Raw genomic sequence first — 13,260 nt, forward strand, 5'->3', positions numbered from 1 at the left:
TATATCATTTTTTAATTCATCACAACTATTTTTAAGCTCCATAGTCTTTGTAGCAATAGTTTCTCTGATGTTTTCTCTGACTTTTTCAAGCCCAGCGATTAATTTTATGACTTTTGCTCTAAATTCTTGTTCAGTTATGTTGCTTATATCTGTTTTGAGCAGTTCTTTAGCTGTCAATTCTTCCTGGAATTTCTTTGGAGGAGAGCTCTTTTGTTTTGTCATTTTGGTTAGCTTTCTATCTCTTGTTAGTTTTAAAAGCTTGTTATGCACTCTGCACCTGTGATTGCTGCTGTACCAAAGAAGACTCTTTGACTGTCCAGGGCCTGTCCGTTCAGAAAGTGTTCTTTGAATGGTGTCTCCTGTTCTTCTTGTTGATACCTTGGTTATTTTGTTTTCCTACTCGTAGTGGTATTTGGGACTCTCCACCATGTGTACTTTGGCTTGTTTCTTGAGGTAGCCAGGGAGCAGGAGAAAATCTACCTCTTGTCTTTCAAACTTCTGCTATACTCTTGGATCACCTCAATGGCCACTGGAAATGGCCAGAAAGACTAGGAACTTGAAGAGTATGCAGGGAGCCACACCTGTGTTTCCCCTTTGTCCCCAGATGCTGACAGATGTTTGCTTCGGATCCCAGCACTGCCACCAAATCTGTATTATCCATTTATCATGAAGAGCACAGACTGCTGAGGTCCAAGGGGATCGATCACAGCAGCTTCCATCCCCAGAGAGCTTGGGGTACACCACTCTCCAGGAATCTGAGCGCCCTCAGCAACCGGGAAGCTCTGGGTAGAGACTCATTTCTAAATCCTTCAGGAACTGAAATTTCTTGGTAGATATTTTTGTTTCTCCAAGACAGACTGTAACACATCTTAAAAATTATTGCTCTTTGAGGCACCTGGGTGGCTCAGTTGGTTAAGCGCCCAACTCTTGATTTCAGCTCAGGTCATGATCTCAGTGGTTCATGGGATCAAGCCCTGTGTTGGGCTCTGTGCTGACAGTGCAAATCCTGCTTGGGATTCTCTCTCTCCCTCTCTCTCTATCCCTCCCCTGTTCACATGCATGCACTCTCTCTCTTTTTCTCTCAAAATTAATAAACTTTCTTTAAAAATGTTTATTTTGAAAGAGAGAGAGAGAGGAGAGAAGGGGCAGAGAGAGAAGACCCAGAATCCAAAAGAGGCTTCAGGCTCTGAGCTGTCAGCACAGAGCTCAACATGGGGCTCAAAGCCATAAACCATGAGATCACAACCTAAGCCAAAGTCAGATGCTTAACAGAAGGAGCCACCCAGCACCCCTCAAAATAAATAAACTAAAACAAAATTACTGCTTTCTTAAAACAGGGAAGAGTCCCTTAATAAGCTACCAGTGCCACAAAATAATGCAAGCAAATGTAATTTCTACAGACGACAACTGATTGAGACCAGATGCAAAAGAAATAAAAGTCACATATGTAATTTTAAATGCTCTACATTTTAAAAACTAAAAAGAAACAAGTGAATTTTATCATAATACATTTTACTTAAACCGTATAGCCAAAATATTTTTATTCCTTTTTGAAATCCAGTACATTTCATATTGGATTAGTGCTCAAAAACCAAACGTGGCTAGTAGCTACTGTATTAGACAGTGCAGACTTCCACTTTATCAGGGAGGGTTTCAAATAAGGAAAGTCTCCCTACATAAAGATTTTAAATACTGAGCCGTGAACTTTGTGTGAAAATCAATTAGACTGATTCCTTATTACCAAACAAAAGCACACTGGTAACCTAAAGCTTCAATCATTCAATCAGTAACACCATTGCTGAGGTAATCACAATTGAGACTGAGTAGTAGCACAGATCTTTACAGGGTCAGAAACAGGTCAGTTTGGTTTATATAAGGAAAAGAGTCACAGATACAACAGTATAAGCAATGCTGTCTTCAGAGCTAATGGTTCTTAATGGTATTTAAACTTAACTAAACCAAAAACAATTTTTTTAAAAAATTCAAACTGTATGTTAACACTGCCTTAAATAGGTTTTTAAAAATTTTTTTTAATGTTTTTATTTATTTCTGAGAGAGAGAGAGAGAGAGAAACAGCGTGAGCAGGGGAGGGTCAGAGATAGAGGGAAACACAGAATCTGAAACAGGCTCCAGGCTCTGAGCTAGCTGTCAGCACAGAGCCGAGCCGGACGCGGGGCTCGAACCCACGAACCGTGAGATCATGACCTGAGCAGAAGTGCAACACTTAACCGACTGAGCCATGCAGGCACCCCTTAGATAGGTTTTTTAAAAATCAGTTCTTTAACATGATTGAGATAGAGATCTACATATTTAGGAACACAGGTTCTGGCTACCTGACCACAAAGTTCTAGTCTCTCTTCATCCAGAGAAAGAGAGTGTTCCTTCAGCTACTCCAACCAATGTTTGCGGAGTTCCTATTCAGTAAATGTTGTGCTTTAAGTGCTGAGCTGGGTATTGGGGATGATGATGATAACTATAAACATGTACTGAATTTATCACATTCCAATAAAGGTATTAAGCATTTTACATGGTATTAGTCATATTTCCATTTGACAGATGAAGAAACTGAGGCACAGACAGCTAAGTTACTCAGCTAAGTCATGTCAGAGGTCAAACTACACAATCTAGTTAGAAAGCCATGCTCTGAAATAATATACTATGTTGCCTCATTAGAAATAAGAGAGTCTCTGCTATCACACATAGCTCACAATCTACTGGAGAAAGAAATATAATTCAGTATTGTAAGTGTTCTGAGAGAAGGAAATTGAATGCTCTCCAAGCTGAGGTAGATAGCAAGGAAAGCATCTTAGAAAACAAGACTTAGGTATTCTTGGGGCACCTGGGTGGCTTAGTCGGTTAAGCGTCCGACTTTCACTTAGGTCATGATCTCACGGTTCGTGGGTTCGAGCCCCGCGTCGGGCTCTGTGCTGACTGCCAGCTCAGAGCCTGGAGCCTATTTCAGAGTCTGTGTCTCCCTCTCTCTCTGACCCTCCCCTGCTCACGCTGTCTCTCTCTCTCTCCTAGAAATAAATAAAAAAATATTAAAAAAAAAAAAAAAACAAGACTTAGGTATTCTTCATCTGAAAAATCAGTATAAAACTGCTTACCTGTTAGTGATATTGTAAGAACTGAATTAGAGAAATTACATAAAGCAGGCATAACACAATACATAATGACTATCATTATAATTACCTATCCTGTTTACTGGCCCCAAACTAGGATAACAAACTGGCCTGACAGGATGTAGCTTTTACTTCCTGATGTTCTTGCTAAAAGGACAGAGACAGGAAGGAAGTAGAAGCTGATAGAAGACAAATAAATATTAACTTCTGCCTCAGCACAATTCACCACCACCATGCTTAGTGACTGAAGCAAATTTTGACTTTTCAGTCAAGAACTTCTCTATTTGAGACACAGTATTACTTTCAGAGCAAAGGTTCTTAAAACTGGATCCATGGATAGTTTTCAAGGGTCTGGGAACTCCTGAAATAAATGCAAAATGGTGTACACGAATACACATGTTCTTTGTGGGGTGGGGGACAGAATCTAAAAACCTTCATCAGATTTTCAAAGGAAATCCCTGACATAAAAACAGGTTTTCAAAATATGAAACATCAGCCCAATAACCTTAATGTCCCTGTGAGGATTAAAAATCCTTTTGTCTATAAAATCCTCTTCTACAGTCTTCAAAGTAAGGCACGATTCTAAGATCTTCTGTCTTTTCATCCTTTAGTATATGGCTTCTAGTCTGTCATAAACTTGGCAGGAATTAAATCTGGGAAATATTCTAATATTCATAACATACTTTGATTTATTCACTCAACCTGCTAACCTATAATGAGATTCTCTGATGTCAGATACTGTATGCCTAAACTTCTAGACCTATCCAAGTAAATAAGACATAGCCCCTGCCCTGAAGGAATTCAAATCAAGGGGGAAAAAAAACAACAAAGGACCACAATAAAATATGGTAAGTACTATTACAAAGGAATAAAGTTTCTAGAAGTAGGAAGAATAAAAGTAATTAGCAATCCAGATTTCAGTGGTTTGACAAAGCAGATATTTAAGCTGGGTCTTGAAGCATAAGTTTACAAGGTAAAAGCTCAGGCAAAGGGAAACAACAGTATGAGAGGCACAGAAGAATAAAAACATGTGGCATGTTGACCTGAGAGGTCCACTCACCACATGACTGGAGAAGAGGAAAGAAGCTAAAATGTAGAGCACTATGCTCAACATTGAGAGTACAAGAGCAAACACAGTGTCTGCTCTCAAGGAGCTTGATGGTGTCAAAGGAAAGGATTCTACTTTACTGCTGGAGATGGCTAAAACAGAAGAATGGTCAGGGTATAAAAGGAAAGCATGAAAAACAAACTGTTTATTTTTTAATGTTTATTTATTTGGGGGGAGAGGTTGGGCAGAGAGAGAGGGAGACAGAAGATCCAAAGTGAGCTCTGTGCTGACAGAAGTCGGATGCTTAACTGACTAAGCCAGTGAGGTGCATCTGAAATAAGAGCTCTTATGCCATTCTCAGAAAAGTGAGCTGGATCCAATTGGGAATAAGAAGTCGCTAAGGGATCTGAGTTCTGTTTTATACATCAGTTAGAGGTGCAAAGGAAGGAAGGAGAGACTCAAAGCACAGAATCAATTAGGAGGTTAAAATAGTAATCCAGAGAAGAGATTAAGGGTTAGTAAAACTAAGAAGCAATAGTACAGACAGGACAGATTTCAACAATACTGAAAATTATTTTCTTATCTGTTACATAAGCTAAGCATTAGGGATAGAACAGTGAACAAGCAAATAGTCCTTATGCTTAAAAATACATAGGCTAGGGCGTCGTGGTGGCTGAGGTGTTAAGCACTGAAGTCATGATCTCTCAGTTTGTCAGTTCAAGTCCCACACTGGGTGAGCTCAAGCCCTGATTCAGGAGAGCTTGTGCTCCACTTCTTTCTCTTTGCCCCTTGCTCACTTGTGCCCTCTCCCTCTCTATTTCTCCCTCTCTCTCTCTCAAAAAAGAATACACAGGCTAGTGAGAGATCCAAATAAAACAATTATAATAAAGTATGGCAAATGCTATAACTACCGTAAATACTAAAACTATGTAAGATTTGATAAGTATGAGGGCTGGAAGGTAAACAAGTCAGAGAAGGGCCCCCCTTCCAGAGGAAGTGATGTCTAAGGTGAGATTTGAAAGATCAGGAGGAGGTGACCAGGCAAAGGAGATAGAAAGGTAGGAATGATTTCAAGAAACATTTCAAAGATAGAAGAATAAAGAGGAAGAAAAATCTCAGATTTCTAGTCTGAGTGACTAGATGAATGGTGATGTCACTGAGAAAGGCAAATAAACGAGACAAGGATAGTGATTAGGGGAAGATTAGGAACTCATGTCCTACTGGATATTCTCTAGTAGGCAAATGAAAATATAGGTCTTGGGCTCAGGTGGGAGATCCAGGTATTTGAAAAGATTATGGTATTATAGCTTTTTTTTTTTTTTTAGATCAATGATCTTTTTATTGGGAAAAAAAAGAATAACATTTACAACTTGGAAGGGACACAAAGTTACTTGAACAGCTGTTGATGGTTGTGCTGAAGTCCATAGTTACAGCCTACTCTGCTGATGCCAAGTCATGGTTCAGAAGGTTTTAAAAACAGAAGAGTCCAAAGATGCTCCCTCAGTAAAGGTTTCTTTTTAAAACTTTGTGTGAATGGTGACAGCTCTAGTGCAATATGGGTAACACTAAACCAATATACACAGCATGCCACCAGGATGTGTGTCATTGTCACCATGGGTCAGGGCACATGGAAGTACAAGAGGATAATCCTGCAAAGTGAAGCTACATCTAAATAGTTTATCCTTTACCCATTTTTCTGCACAGCATCTTGACATAAACCAATTTTAACTGTTAGTTTTGAATAAACCAGTTATGACAATTTATACTCACAAACTGAACTTGAACCTATCTGAAAAGGTTTTAAATTTGTTTTTTCATTTTTCATACAAATGTTTCACTGTACTCCACTGTCAAGTCGTATGCATGAAAAGCTGGCCAGCCCAAACAGTGTATGAATCATTAACAATGGAACTGCAAGGGGTCCACTAAGTGCTTCCTTATCATTAATGTAATAGAAGCATTTATACTATAAAACTAATGAGTAGCTTGATCTTTAGGGGAAAGGACCACCAGGCAATACATGAAGATTTTGTGTGTATGGACATAAGGTACTTTTGAAGGTTTTGTTATATAGAAACAGAATGAGTGAATGAATTTGTTTTTTGTTTGTTTGTTTTCCCAAGAGGTAGGTAAAAGATTCTATTTCATTCTTCCAGGGAGAGGTAGGTTGAAGGAATAAAAAGTAGGTCTTCATCTTACAGTCATTATCTGTACAATCCTTCATAGTTGACTTGTCCATCTTCATCTATATTTGTTTCTCTGATCATTTCATCTACTTCTTCATCTGCTGGTTTTTCTCCCAAATTGGTCATGACATGACACAGTTCTGCTGCACAGATGTAACCACTGTCATCCTTGTCAAAGACTTATAATGCTTTGCCAGTTTCTTCTTCACTGTTTGTATCTTTCATTTTTCTAGCCATCATAGCAAAAAAATTCTGGGAAGTCAATGGTGCCATTACTGTCAGCCTCCACGTTTTTGATCACATTCTGCAATGTGGCTTCTGTTGGGTTCTGGCCCAGTTCCAAGTTCCTTTGTTGTGATGGTACCATCACCATCTTTGTCAAATAGAGAGAAAGCTTCCTTGAACTCAGCAATCTGTTCTTCAGTCTGTTGATCAGCCATGAGATAAACGAAGGGAGAAAGAATAGAGGGAGCAAGGGTGGCTGCACCAGCACAGGGGGTAGAAAGGTGGGTGGGGGTGCCTCTGCCTCTGCTGCTGCTGCTAAGGCTCAGTGTGCACTTAGCACTACGTTGCTGCCTCCACAGGCTCCAAGTAATGGCACTGTGCCTGCGAGGCTCCCAGCACCACTGCCCTGATATTATAACTATTGCTTTTCCTTCATTAAGTTAAAAATATCATGCTAATTTAATCTGATTGACATAATTAAATACCTATATAAAAAATGTTGAAGGAATTATATTTAAAAAACTTTTTTTAATGACAAAAGACGTCCTGCCTCAAGCTCTTAATGTCTTATATTATCAAATAGAAACAACTTTGTGATATATAGAAATGTCTCATTTTCTGACTAATAACAACACTCTTTACCCAACTAACTCTTGAGGTTATATACAGCTTTTCTTATCTACTTTGATTTTCAATGCTCAAAACAAATTATTATTCTAAGAAACATAGTGTTTTTTCTTCATTATGCTTTTCTGTATTTTCAAACTGTTTATAAGTATGCAATATAATCATCATTGAGAGGGAAAAAATAAATTTGTAAAGCACCATATTCATTATATACTCATTACAATTCCATATTATGTATTGTTTATTTGCAGGATCGGTCCCTGCACTAAAATTAAGTATCTTCATCTAACCAACAAATAAGAAGGGGCCAGTCTTTTGTCAGATAGCAATTTAGTAAAAGCCATAAACAAAATTTGTTTAAATTCCTTTTTCCTGTTTTATAGTTATACTAATTACATCCTGATATATTAATAAACAATTTAAAATCTGAAAAGTAGTAGTATGGAACAGAAAAAAATGTTACTCACGATAATAAAAACCAAGATTTATAATGTAGTATCTTGAAGAGTTGGTGATATAGTGACCTAATACAACCATTTACAAAAGTGAATTTAAACAACCATTATTTTAGCATGGGTTGATGAGTCTCATTATGACATTACTGGAGTTGACAGATGATGGAAATTTGCCTACATTGCAGATCTCACCTAAAATAAAAACCTAGGAAAAATATTTTCACAAATGCCAAATCATGTTTAAGTGTTTTACACATTTATACAATGTGACCACAACCTAAAACCTAACAAGGTTCACAGATTCCCAATTCAAGAATGATTAAATAAAGTAGCATTTACCAAGATATAGATTAGAAACAGAAAAGTGTGTGTGTGTATGTTTATACAGTCAACTTTAATTTTAATTTACATACCTCTGTAGGTCAACGATTTCATTGTTAAGGGTATCTAGCTCCTTAATAGCAGAGAAATCTGCAACAGGACTTGATCCTATGATGTTCTAAAAACAAGAGGTTCACAATTATAACGTTATTACTATAAAATTATATACGGTGAAGCACTAAAAATGTTTAAAAGCACTGCATGGATCAGACTACTCCGTATCTTATAGTACTACTAATACTTTTAATTTAAGAAAATCATATCTAGTGCAATTTTATATACACAAACATACACATACAGTTGTACACTAAGACATTTTCCCTTAAATCCTCTAAAAGCTGTTGCTCTAAAATAGATAACACCACTTCAGATAACTAAAGTCTTTGTCACTTGATCCTAGCACCTGTTTAAAACACTGAAGTAGGGGTGCCTGGGTGGTTCAGTAAGTTAAGAGTCTGACTTTGGCTCAGATCATGATCTTACAGTTTATGGGTTTGAGCCCCACGTTGGGCTCTGTGCTGACAGCTAGCTCAGGGCCTGGAGCCTGCTTTAGATTCTGTATCTCCTTCTCTCTCTGACCCTCCCCTGCTCACGCTGTCTCATGCTCTCAGAAATAAAAAAAAACATTAAAAAAAAAAAACACTGAGCAAAGCAGATATCAGATTTATAAACTAATTCCTCCACTGAAGAATACATTTCTTGGGGAGAGGTAGGGTGGCTTTATTGGTACTTGTGTCATCTGGCACAAAGTAAACAAATTTTGGTAAATCTCAGAAATGTAACAGTAGTTGATTTTATTCAGTTCAACATGTACTTTTGTTAAACAATCTTAGTGCCTACCCTAATTAAAGTAAAACCAGCTGCTCAGCGTGTTCCATAGTAAATATTAATATCACCATATGAAACTATCTCCATATATGACACCCTTTACATATGGTTTTCTTTCAGTAATGAAAATGTCAAAATTGGTCTCTGAAAGGTACCTGTATTTAGAAAATCTAGCTGTATTTATTCTGGGATCTGCCATCTTACTAGCTGCATGAACTTTACTATAAAATAGGGAAATAATCTCTTCCCTGCTCACTTTAAAAATTAAGTGAAATAAATATTGTATGTAAAGTCACTCTAAAACATCATAACATTTTATAAACGCAAGGTATTATTATAATTAATTTCCTCCAACAGAATATGTTCTTAAGACGGATGACCTTCCAATGAGTTGTTTCCACCCTGGCTCAATTCCTTTGTGAGCCATTTCTGATGCCTTCTATAGCTGGTTGAAGTCAGGGCAAGAAGGTAACTGCTTCCTCAAACACCTGACCTACCTCCCAGTGCTACAACCACACTGACAAATGACAGAATAATCACCATTAAGAAATGTTAAAATTGAGGCTTTAACATGTAAAACTAAAATACACTGAGGACCTTATTTGCAGAACATAAAATGGTATTAATACTTAGGTTGCTGTGAATTTAATATATGTCACCAACTTGGACCACAGAAGAAGAAACCTAAAAGTTCACAGTATCCCACCTCCTCACATTTATATGATGATTTACAATTTACTAATAAGCACATTCAAATCCATTAATCAATTTTCAAAACTAACCTGAAAACTGGGTTGTAACAATTATTATTAATCCAATTTTAGAGCTAGGGAATCAGATTAAATGATTTGCTTAAAGTTGAGCCCAGCTCAAAAGGACCTATTGATTAGGAGACCTCTGATTAAATTCAAGTCTATTTCACGCTATGCTCCTTGGCACTTACATATCAAGATAATTTAAGGTAAATAAAACCACTACCCTAAAAGTCAATGTGATAAACAGTATGCCAATAAAATGTGGCAAATAATCCTTCCATTTCTTTCAGCACTATGCTGCATTACTAGTCTTCAGATGTTTTGTTTTGTCTATCAATACCAAAATTCATCTATTAGCATTCAACTAATGAGGGGCGCCTGGGTGGCGTAGTCGGTTAAGCGTCCGACTTTCGCTCAGGTCATGATCTCGCGGTTCGTGGGTTCGAGCCCCGCGTCGGGCTCTGTGCTGACTGCCGGCTCAGAGCCTGGAGCCTGTTTCAGTCTGTGACTCCCTCTCTCTCTGACCCTCCCCTGCTCACGCTGTCTCTCTCTCTCTCTCTCCTAGAAATAAATAAAAACATTAAAAAAAAAATTAAAAAAAAAAAAGGATTCAACTAATGCTAGTCTCAATTTCATATTGACTACAGATTTTAATCAAATGCACCTCTTATTGTTTTACTGTTTTTCACTAATATACAGACCCTTATCATCCTAAATTAAATTAGGAATTTTAATTTTTGAATGTGACAGGTATTCACTAGGATTTTAAACTTGTCTAAATTTGACGGATGAGCTAAGTTACCTGGCCAGACAGTTTGACAGTTGAGCAAAATGAAAAATTAACACCTGATCTCACTTTTACCACCAAAAGTAACTTACATCACCTAAATGCTACTGAGAAATGTGCTATGAAAGGTGCAAGTATACCAAGAAACTCATGACTTCCACACCTCTTCTGTCACTCTTAACTAAAAAAAAAAGTGGTTGACAGTCTTTCACTGTTAAAAATATCATCAAATAAGAAGAATGAGACAAGTAAATTTAACCTCAAACAAGTTAGAAGGTGAAACCACAGATGACTCTAGAAGGAAGATTAGTGTACTGTAGCTTGCGTCACCCCTCAATTACTAACACAGAAATTAAACTCCCATTCTAAAGTCGTAAAATGGCATACAACCAGAAACATGGAAAAAGTTCAGCTAACAGTAACTAAAGTTTAAGAAAGGTATATTAAGAAAAATGTAGCATGTCCCCTTCTTTCAAAATATTTTCTCTCACCTTATTTGTGCATTACACAAAAATTCCACTTTGGTGATTTTAAGTGGGTCAAAGAGCCTAAGGAAGGTAAGCTAAAATGCATACAAGGACCAAGGGACAGACATGTGACAAAATCATGCTGTTTAAGTATTTTTTCTGCATCAATTTTGCCACTTAAAAAGCCTCTAATTTCAAAATTGTAAAGCAAAAACTGTAATGCTAAAAAAGGCATAAAGTAAAGCTCTAACCTCGAGAGAGTAAAGAAACTGATAGTACAAGAAAGGAGAAAAGCAGAGGGCTGCAGAATGGAAAAAATACTCCCAACTAGAAAAAAACACAGAAAGCAATATTCAAAAAAAGGTTAGTCAAAGCTGCAATACAAAAAAAAAAAAAAAAAAAATGCAGTTCTAAGAAAATTAGATTATAAAGAGAAAGGAGATTATTCAAGAGACAAAACAAATGCAATTTTTTACTATTTAAGGTTAAAAATTTTGGTTAATAGATAATAGTGATAAAATCTCATTTTAAAGTGTAATACTGATATCTGACATAAATAGACAAAGGTATCTATGGTCTTGTAAATGGACTTCAGACAAATCTATTAAAAACTCTGTAAAGCAGATGCAACCTGCAGTGTCTACCTAATGTTATAGAGACTTAACAAACATAATTTCAGAAAGTTCTGTCATTCTCTATAATTTGTATTGGTGAGAGACTTAGTGGATATAAAATGAAGGTGGTAAACAATGAAGGTAAAACACAGTCTGCATAGGTGAAAAAAAGGAAGAAACAACTGAAATACAGGTATTGCAGAGAGCACACATACAAATTTGTAACCTTTATCTTTCTGGGTGGCTTCACTTGAACTTTCTCTACAACTTGGGGAACCCATATCCTACATCACAAGAAATCTCAAAAACTTCACAAAAATGTGCCGCTCCACCCTCCGCAAACTCACAAAACAGATTACCAAATGTTTATCTTAAAATAGAACAAAACTCTTAGAATTAACTTCTGTACCTGGTGGCTATAAATTTCCATTTAGTTGACTTCAGGGGAAAAATCCAAGTTTGACTTTTACTAGGTTAAAATGGGATTTTTTAAACCTATATGGCAAAATGAATGTAAACTAAAATATTCTCCTGACATTTCAAAGACAGCTCTCCTTACACCACACATTTGACCACTCTTACTATATCTAACTCTAAGAAATCACCACAGCAGTAATTATTTTATAGGTCACAAGAGATTTAAAGATACAAAGTACATATTCTTAAAGGCAAATAGCCACTAAACAATATAAATCCTTTTAAGCTCTATTAAGGCCAAGATATTGTAAATATACTATGCTAGAAAGGATTTCTAGAGGAAGAGAGAAAAATCAAGGCACAGCATGGCTAAAACAATGTAGTTTTGAAAATTCCCACTGCTGGCCAGAAGCCTGGCTAAAACCTGCTTCTAGCTGTTCAGATATGAAATTCTGGCCATATCCTCAGGAAAAGAAGGTCATCTATGTGGCAAAAACCACACAGATTTCTTCTCAACATGATGTTCTTCTTGTTTATATATAAAGCTGACATCAAGAAATAATAATCTCCCAGATTTTGTTTTCAAATTTGTATTTTCTGTAAGAGTGAATCATCAAATGAAACACAATAATTCCTACTGATTTCACTTAAATTTTATACCTTATTCATAAAAATTAATTCACAAACCCAAAAGGAGTAAAAAAAAGACCACATTTTCCCAATTTTTAGATTCAAAAATATGGTTGCCATATGTGTAATAAATGTTAGGGTAAACGATCTGCAGACCAAGGATGTCATACAAGGCATTTGAACATATTTATAGACAAAAACTAAACCACAAACAGTAAAATGCTCTGCTCCTAGCCAGATACATTTTCTCCACTATTTCCTACAAATCAAGTCTGTCATCTAACACAGAACTTGTTCCTTCCTGTTAATACATTCAGGTTTTCTTTTAAGTTGTCTTACCTTCTGTAAACTGGCCCTGTCTGATGGTGGAACCATCTCAGGAGTAAGAATGTGAGGAGGATCAATGCCCTTTATTAACTTTTGGTTGATTAAGTGAAAAGCCAATGCAAACTGATCCTTTGAAAGCTTCCCACAGTCCTTTGTGTCACATAATGTCCTGTACAAATAAACAAAACGAACAGAATATAAATGCTACAGCTACCATTCTAAAAATCCAGGATAAAAGTAATAGGACTCAGTAGCTTTTTAAAAATGATCAGTTGAATTAAAAAAGAAAGTCATACTTTTTTGTGTGTATGGCTTGCCCAAAATTCACACAAATGTTAGAAGAGTGAGATCAGCTAAAATGGTTTTAAGAGAAAGAGAACATTCACCCTCG

At 36.6% G+C, this 13,260-nt stretch overlaps 1 protein-coding gene and 1 pseudogene across 2 annotated transcripts in view; both read right to left on the bottom strand.

Annotated features, from left to right (window-relative positions):
- EPS15 (epidermal growth factor receptor pathway substrate 15) overlaps positions 1–13,260 on the bottom strand; it is a 135,795-nt gene that overhangs the window by 64,533 nt on the left and 58,002 nt on the right. For both annotated transcript variants that reach the window (XM_077779686.1, XM_077779685.1), the window contains exons 11-12: positions 12,882–13,038; positions 8,077–8,162 (exon numbers count right to left, since the gene is read on the bottom strand). In XM_077779686.1, coding sequence (XP_077635812.1) covers positions 8,077–8,162; positions 12,882–13,038 — 243 coding nt within the window. The remainder of the gene's footprint in view (positions 1–8,076; positions 8,163–12,881; positions 13,039–13,260) is intronic.
- LOC144244442 (calmodulin-alpha pseudogene) lies at positions 6,014–6,796 on the bottom strand (annotated as a pseudogene).

The sequence above is a fragment of the Crocuta crocuta genome, unplaced genomic scaffold, assembly GCF_008692635.1.
Source record: "Crocuta crocuta isolate KB4526 unplaced genomic scaffold, BGI_CrCroc_1.0 scaffold168, whole genome shotgun sequence".
In the NCBI taxonomy this organism is placed as follows: domain Eukaryota; kingdom Metazoa; phylum Chordata; class Mammalia; order Carnivora; family Hyaenidae; genus Crocuta; species Crocuta crocuta.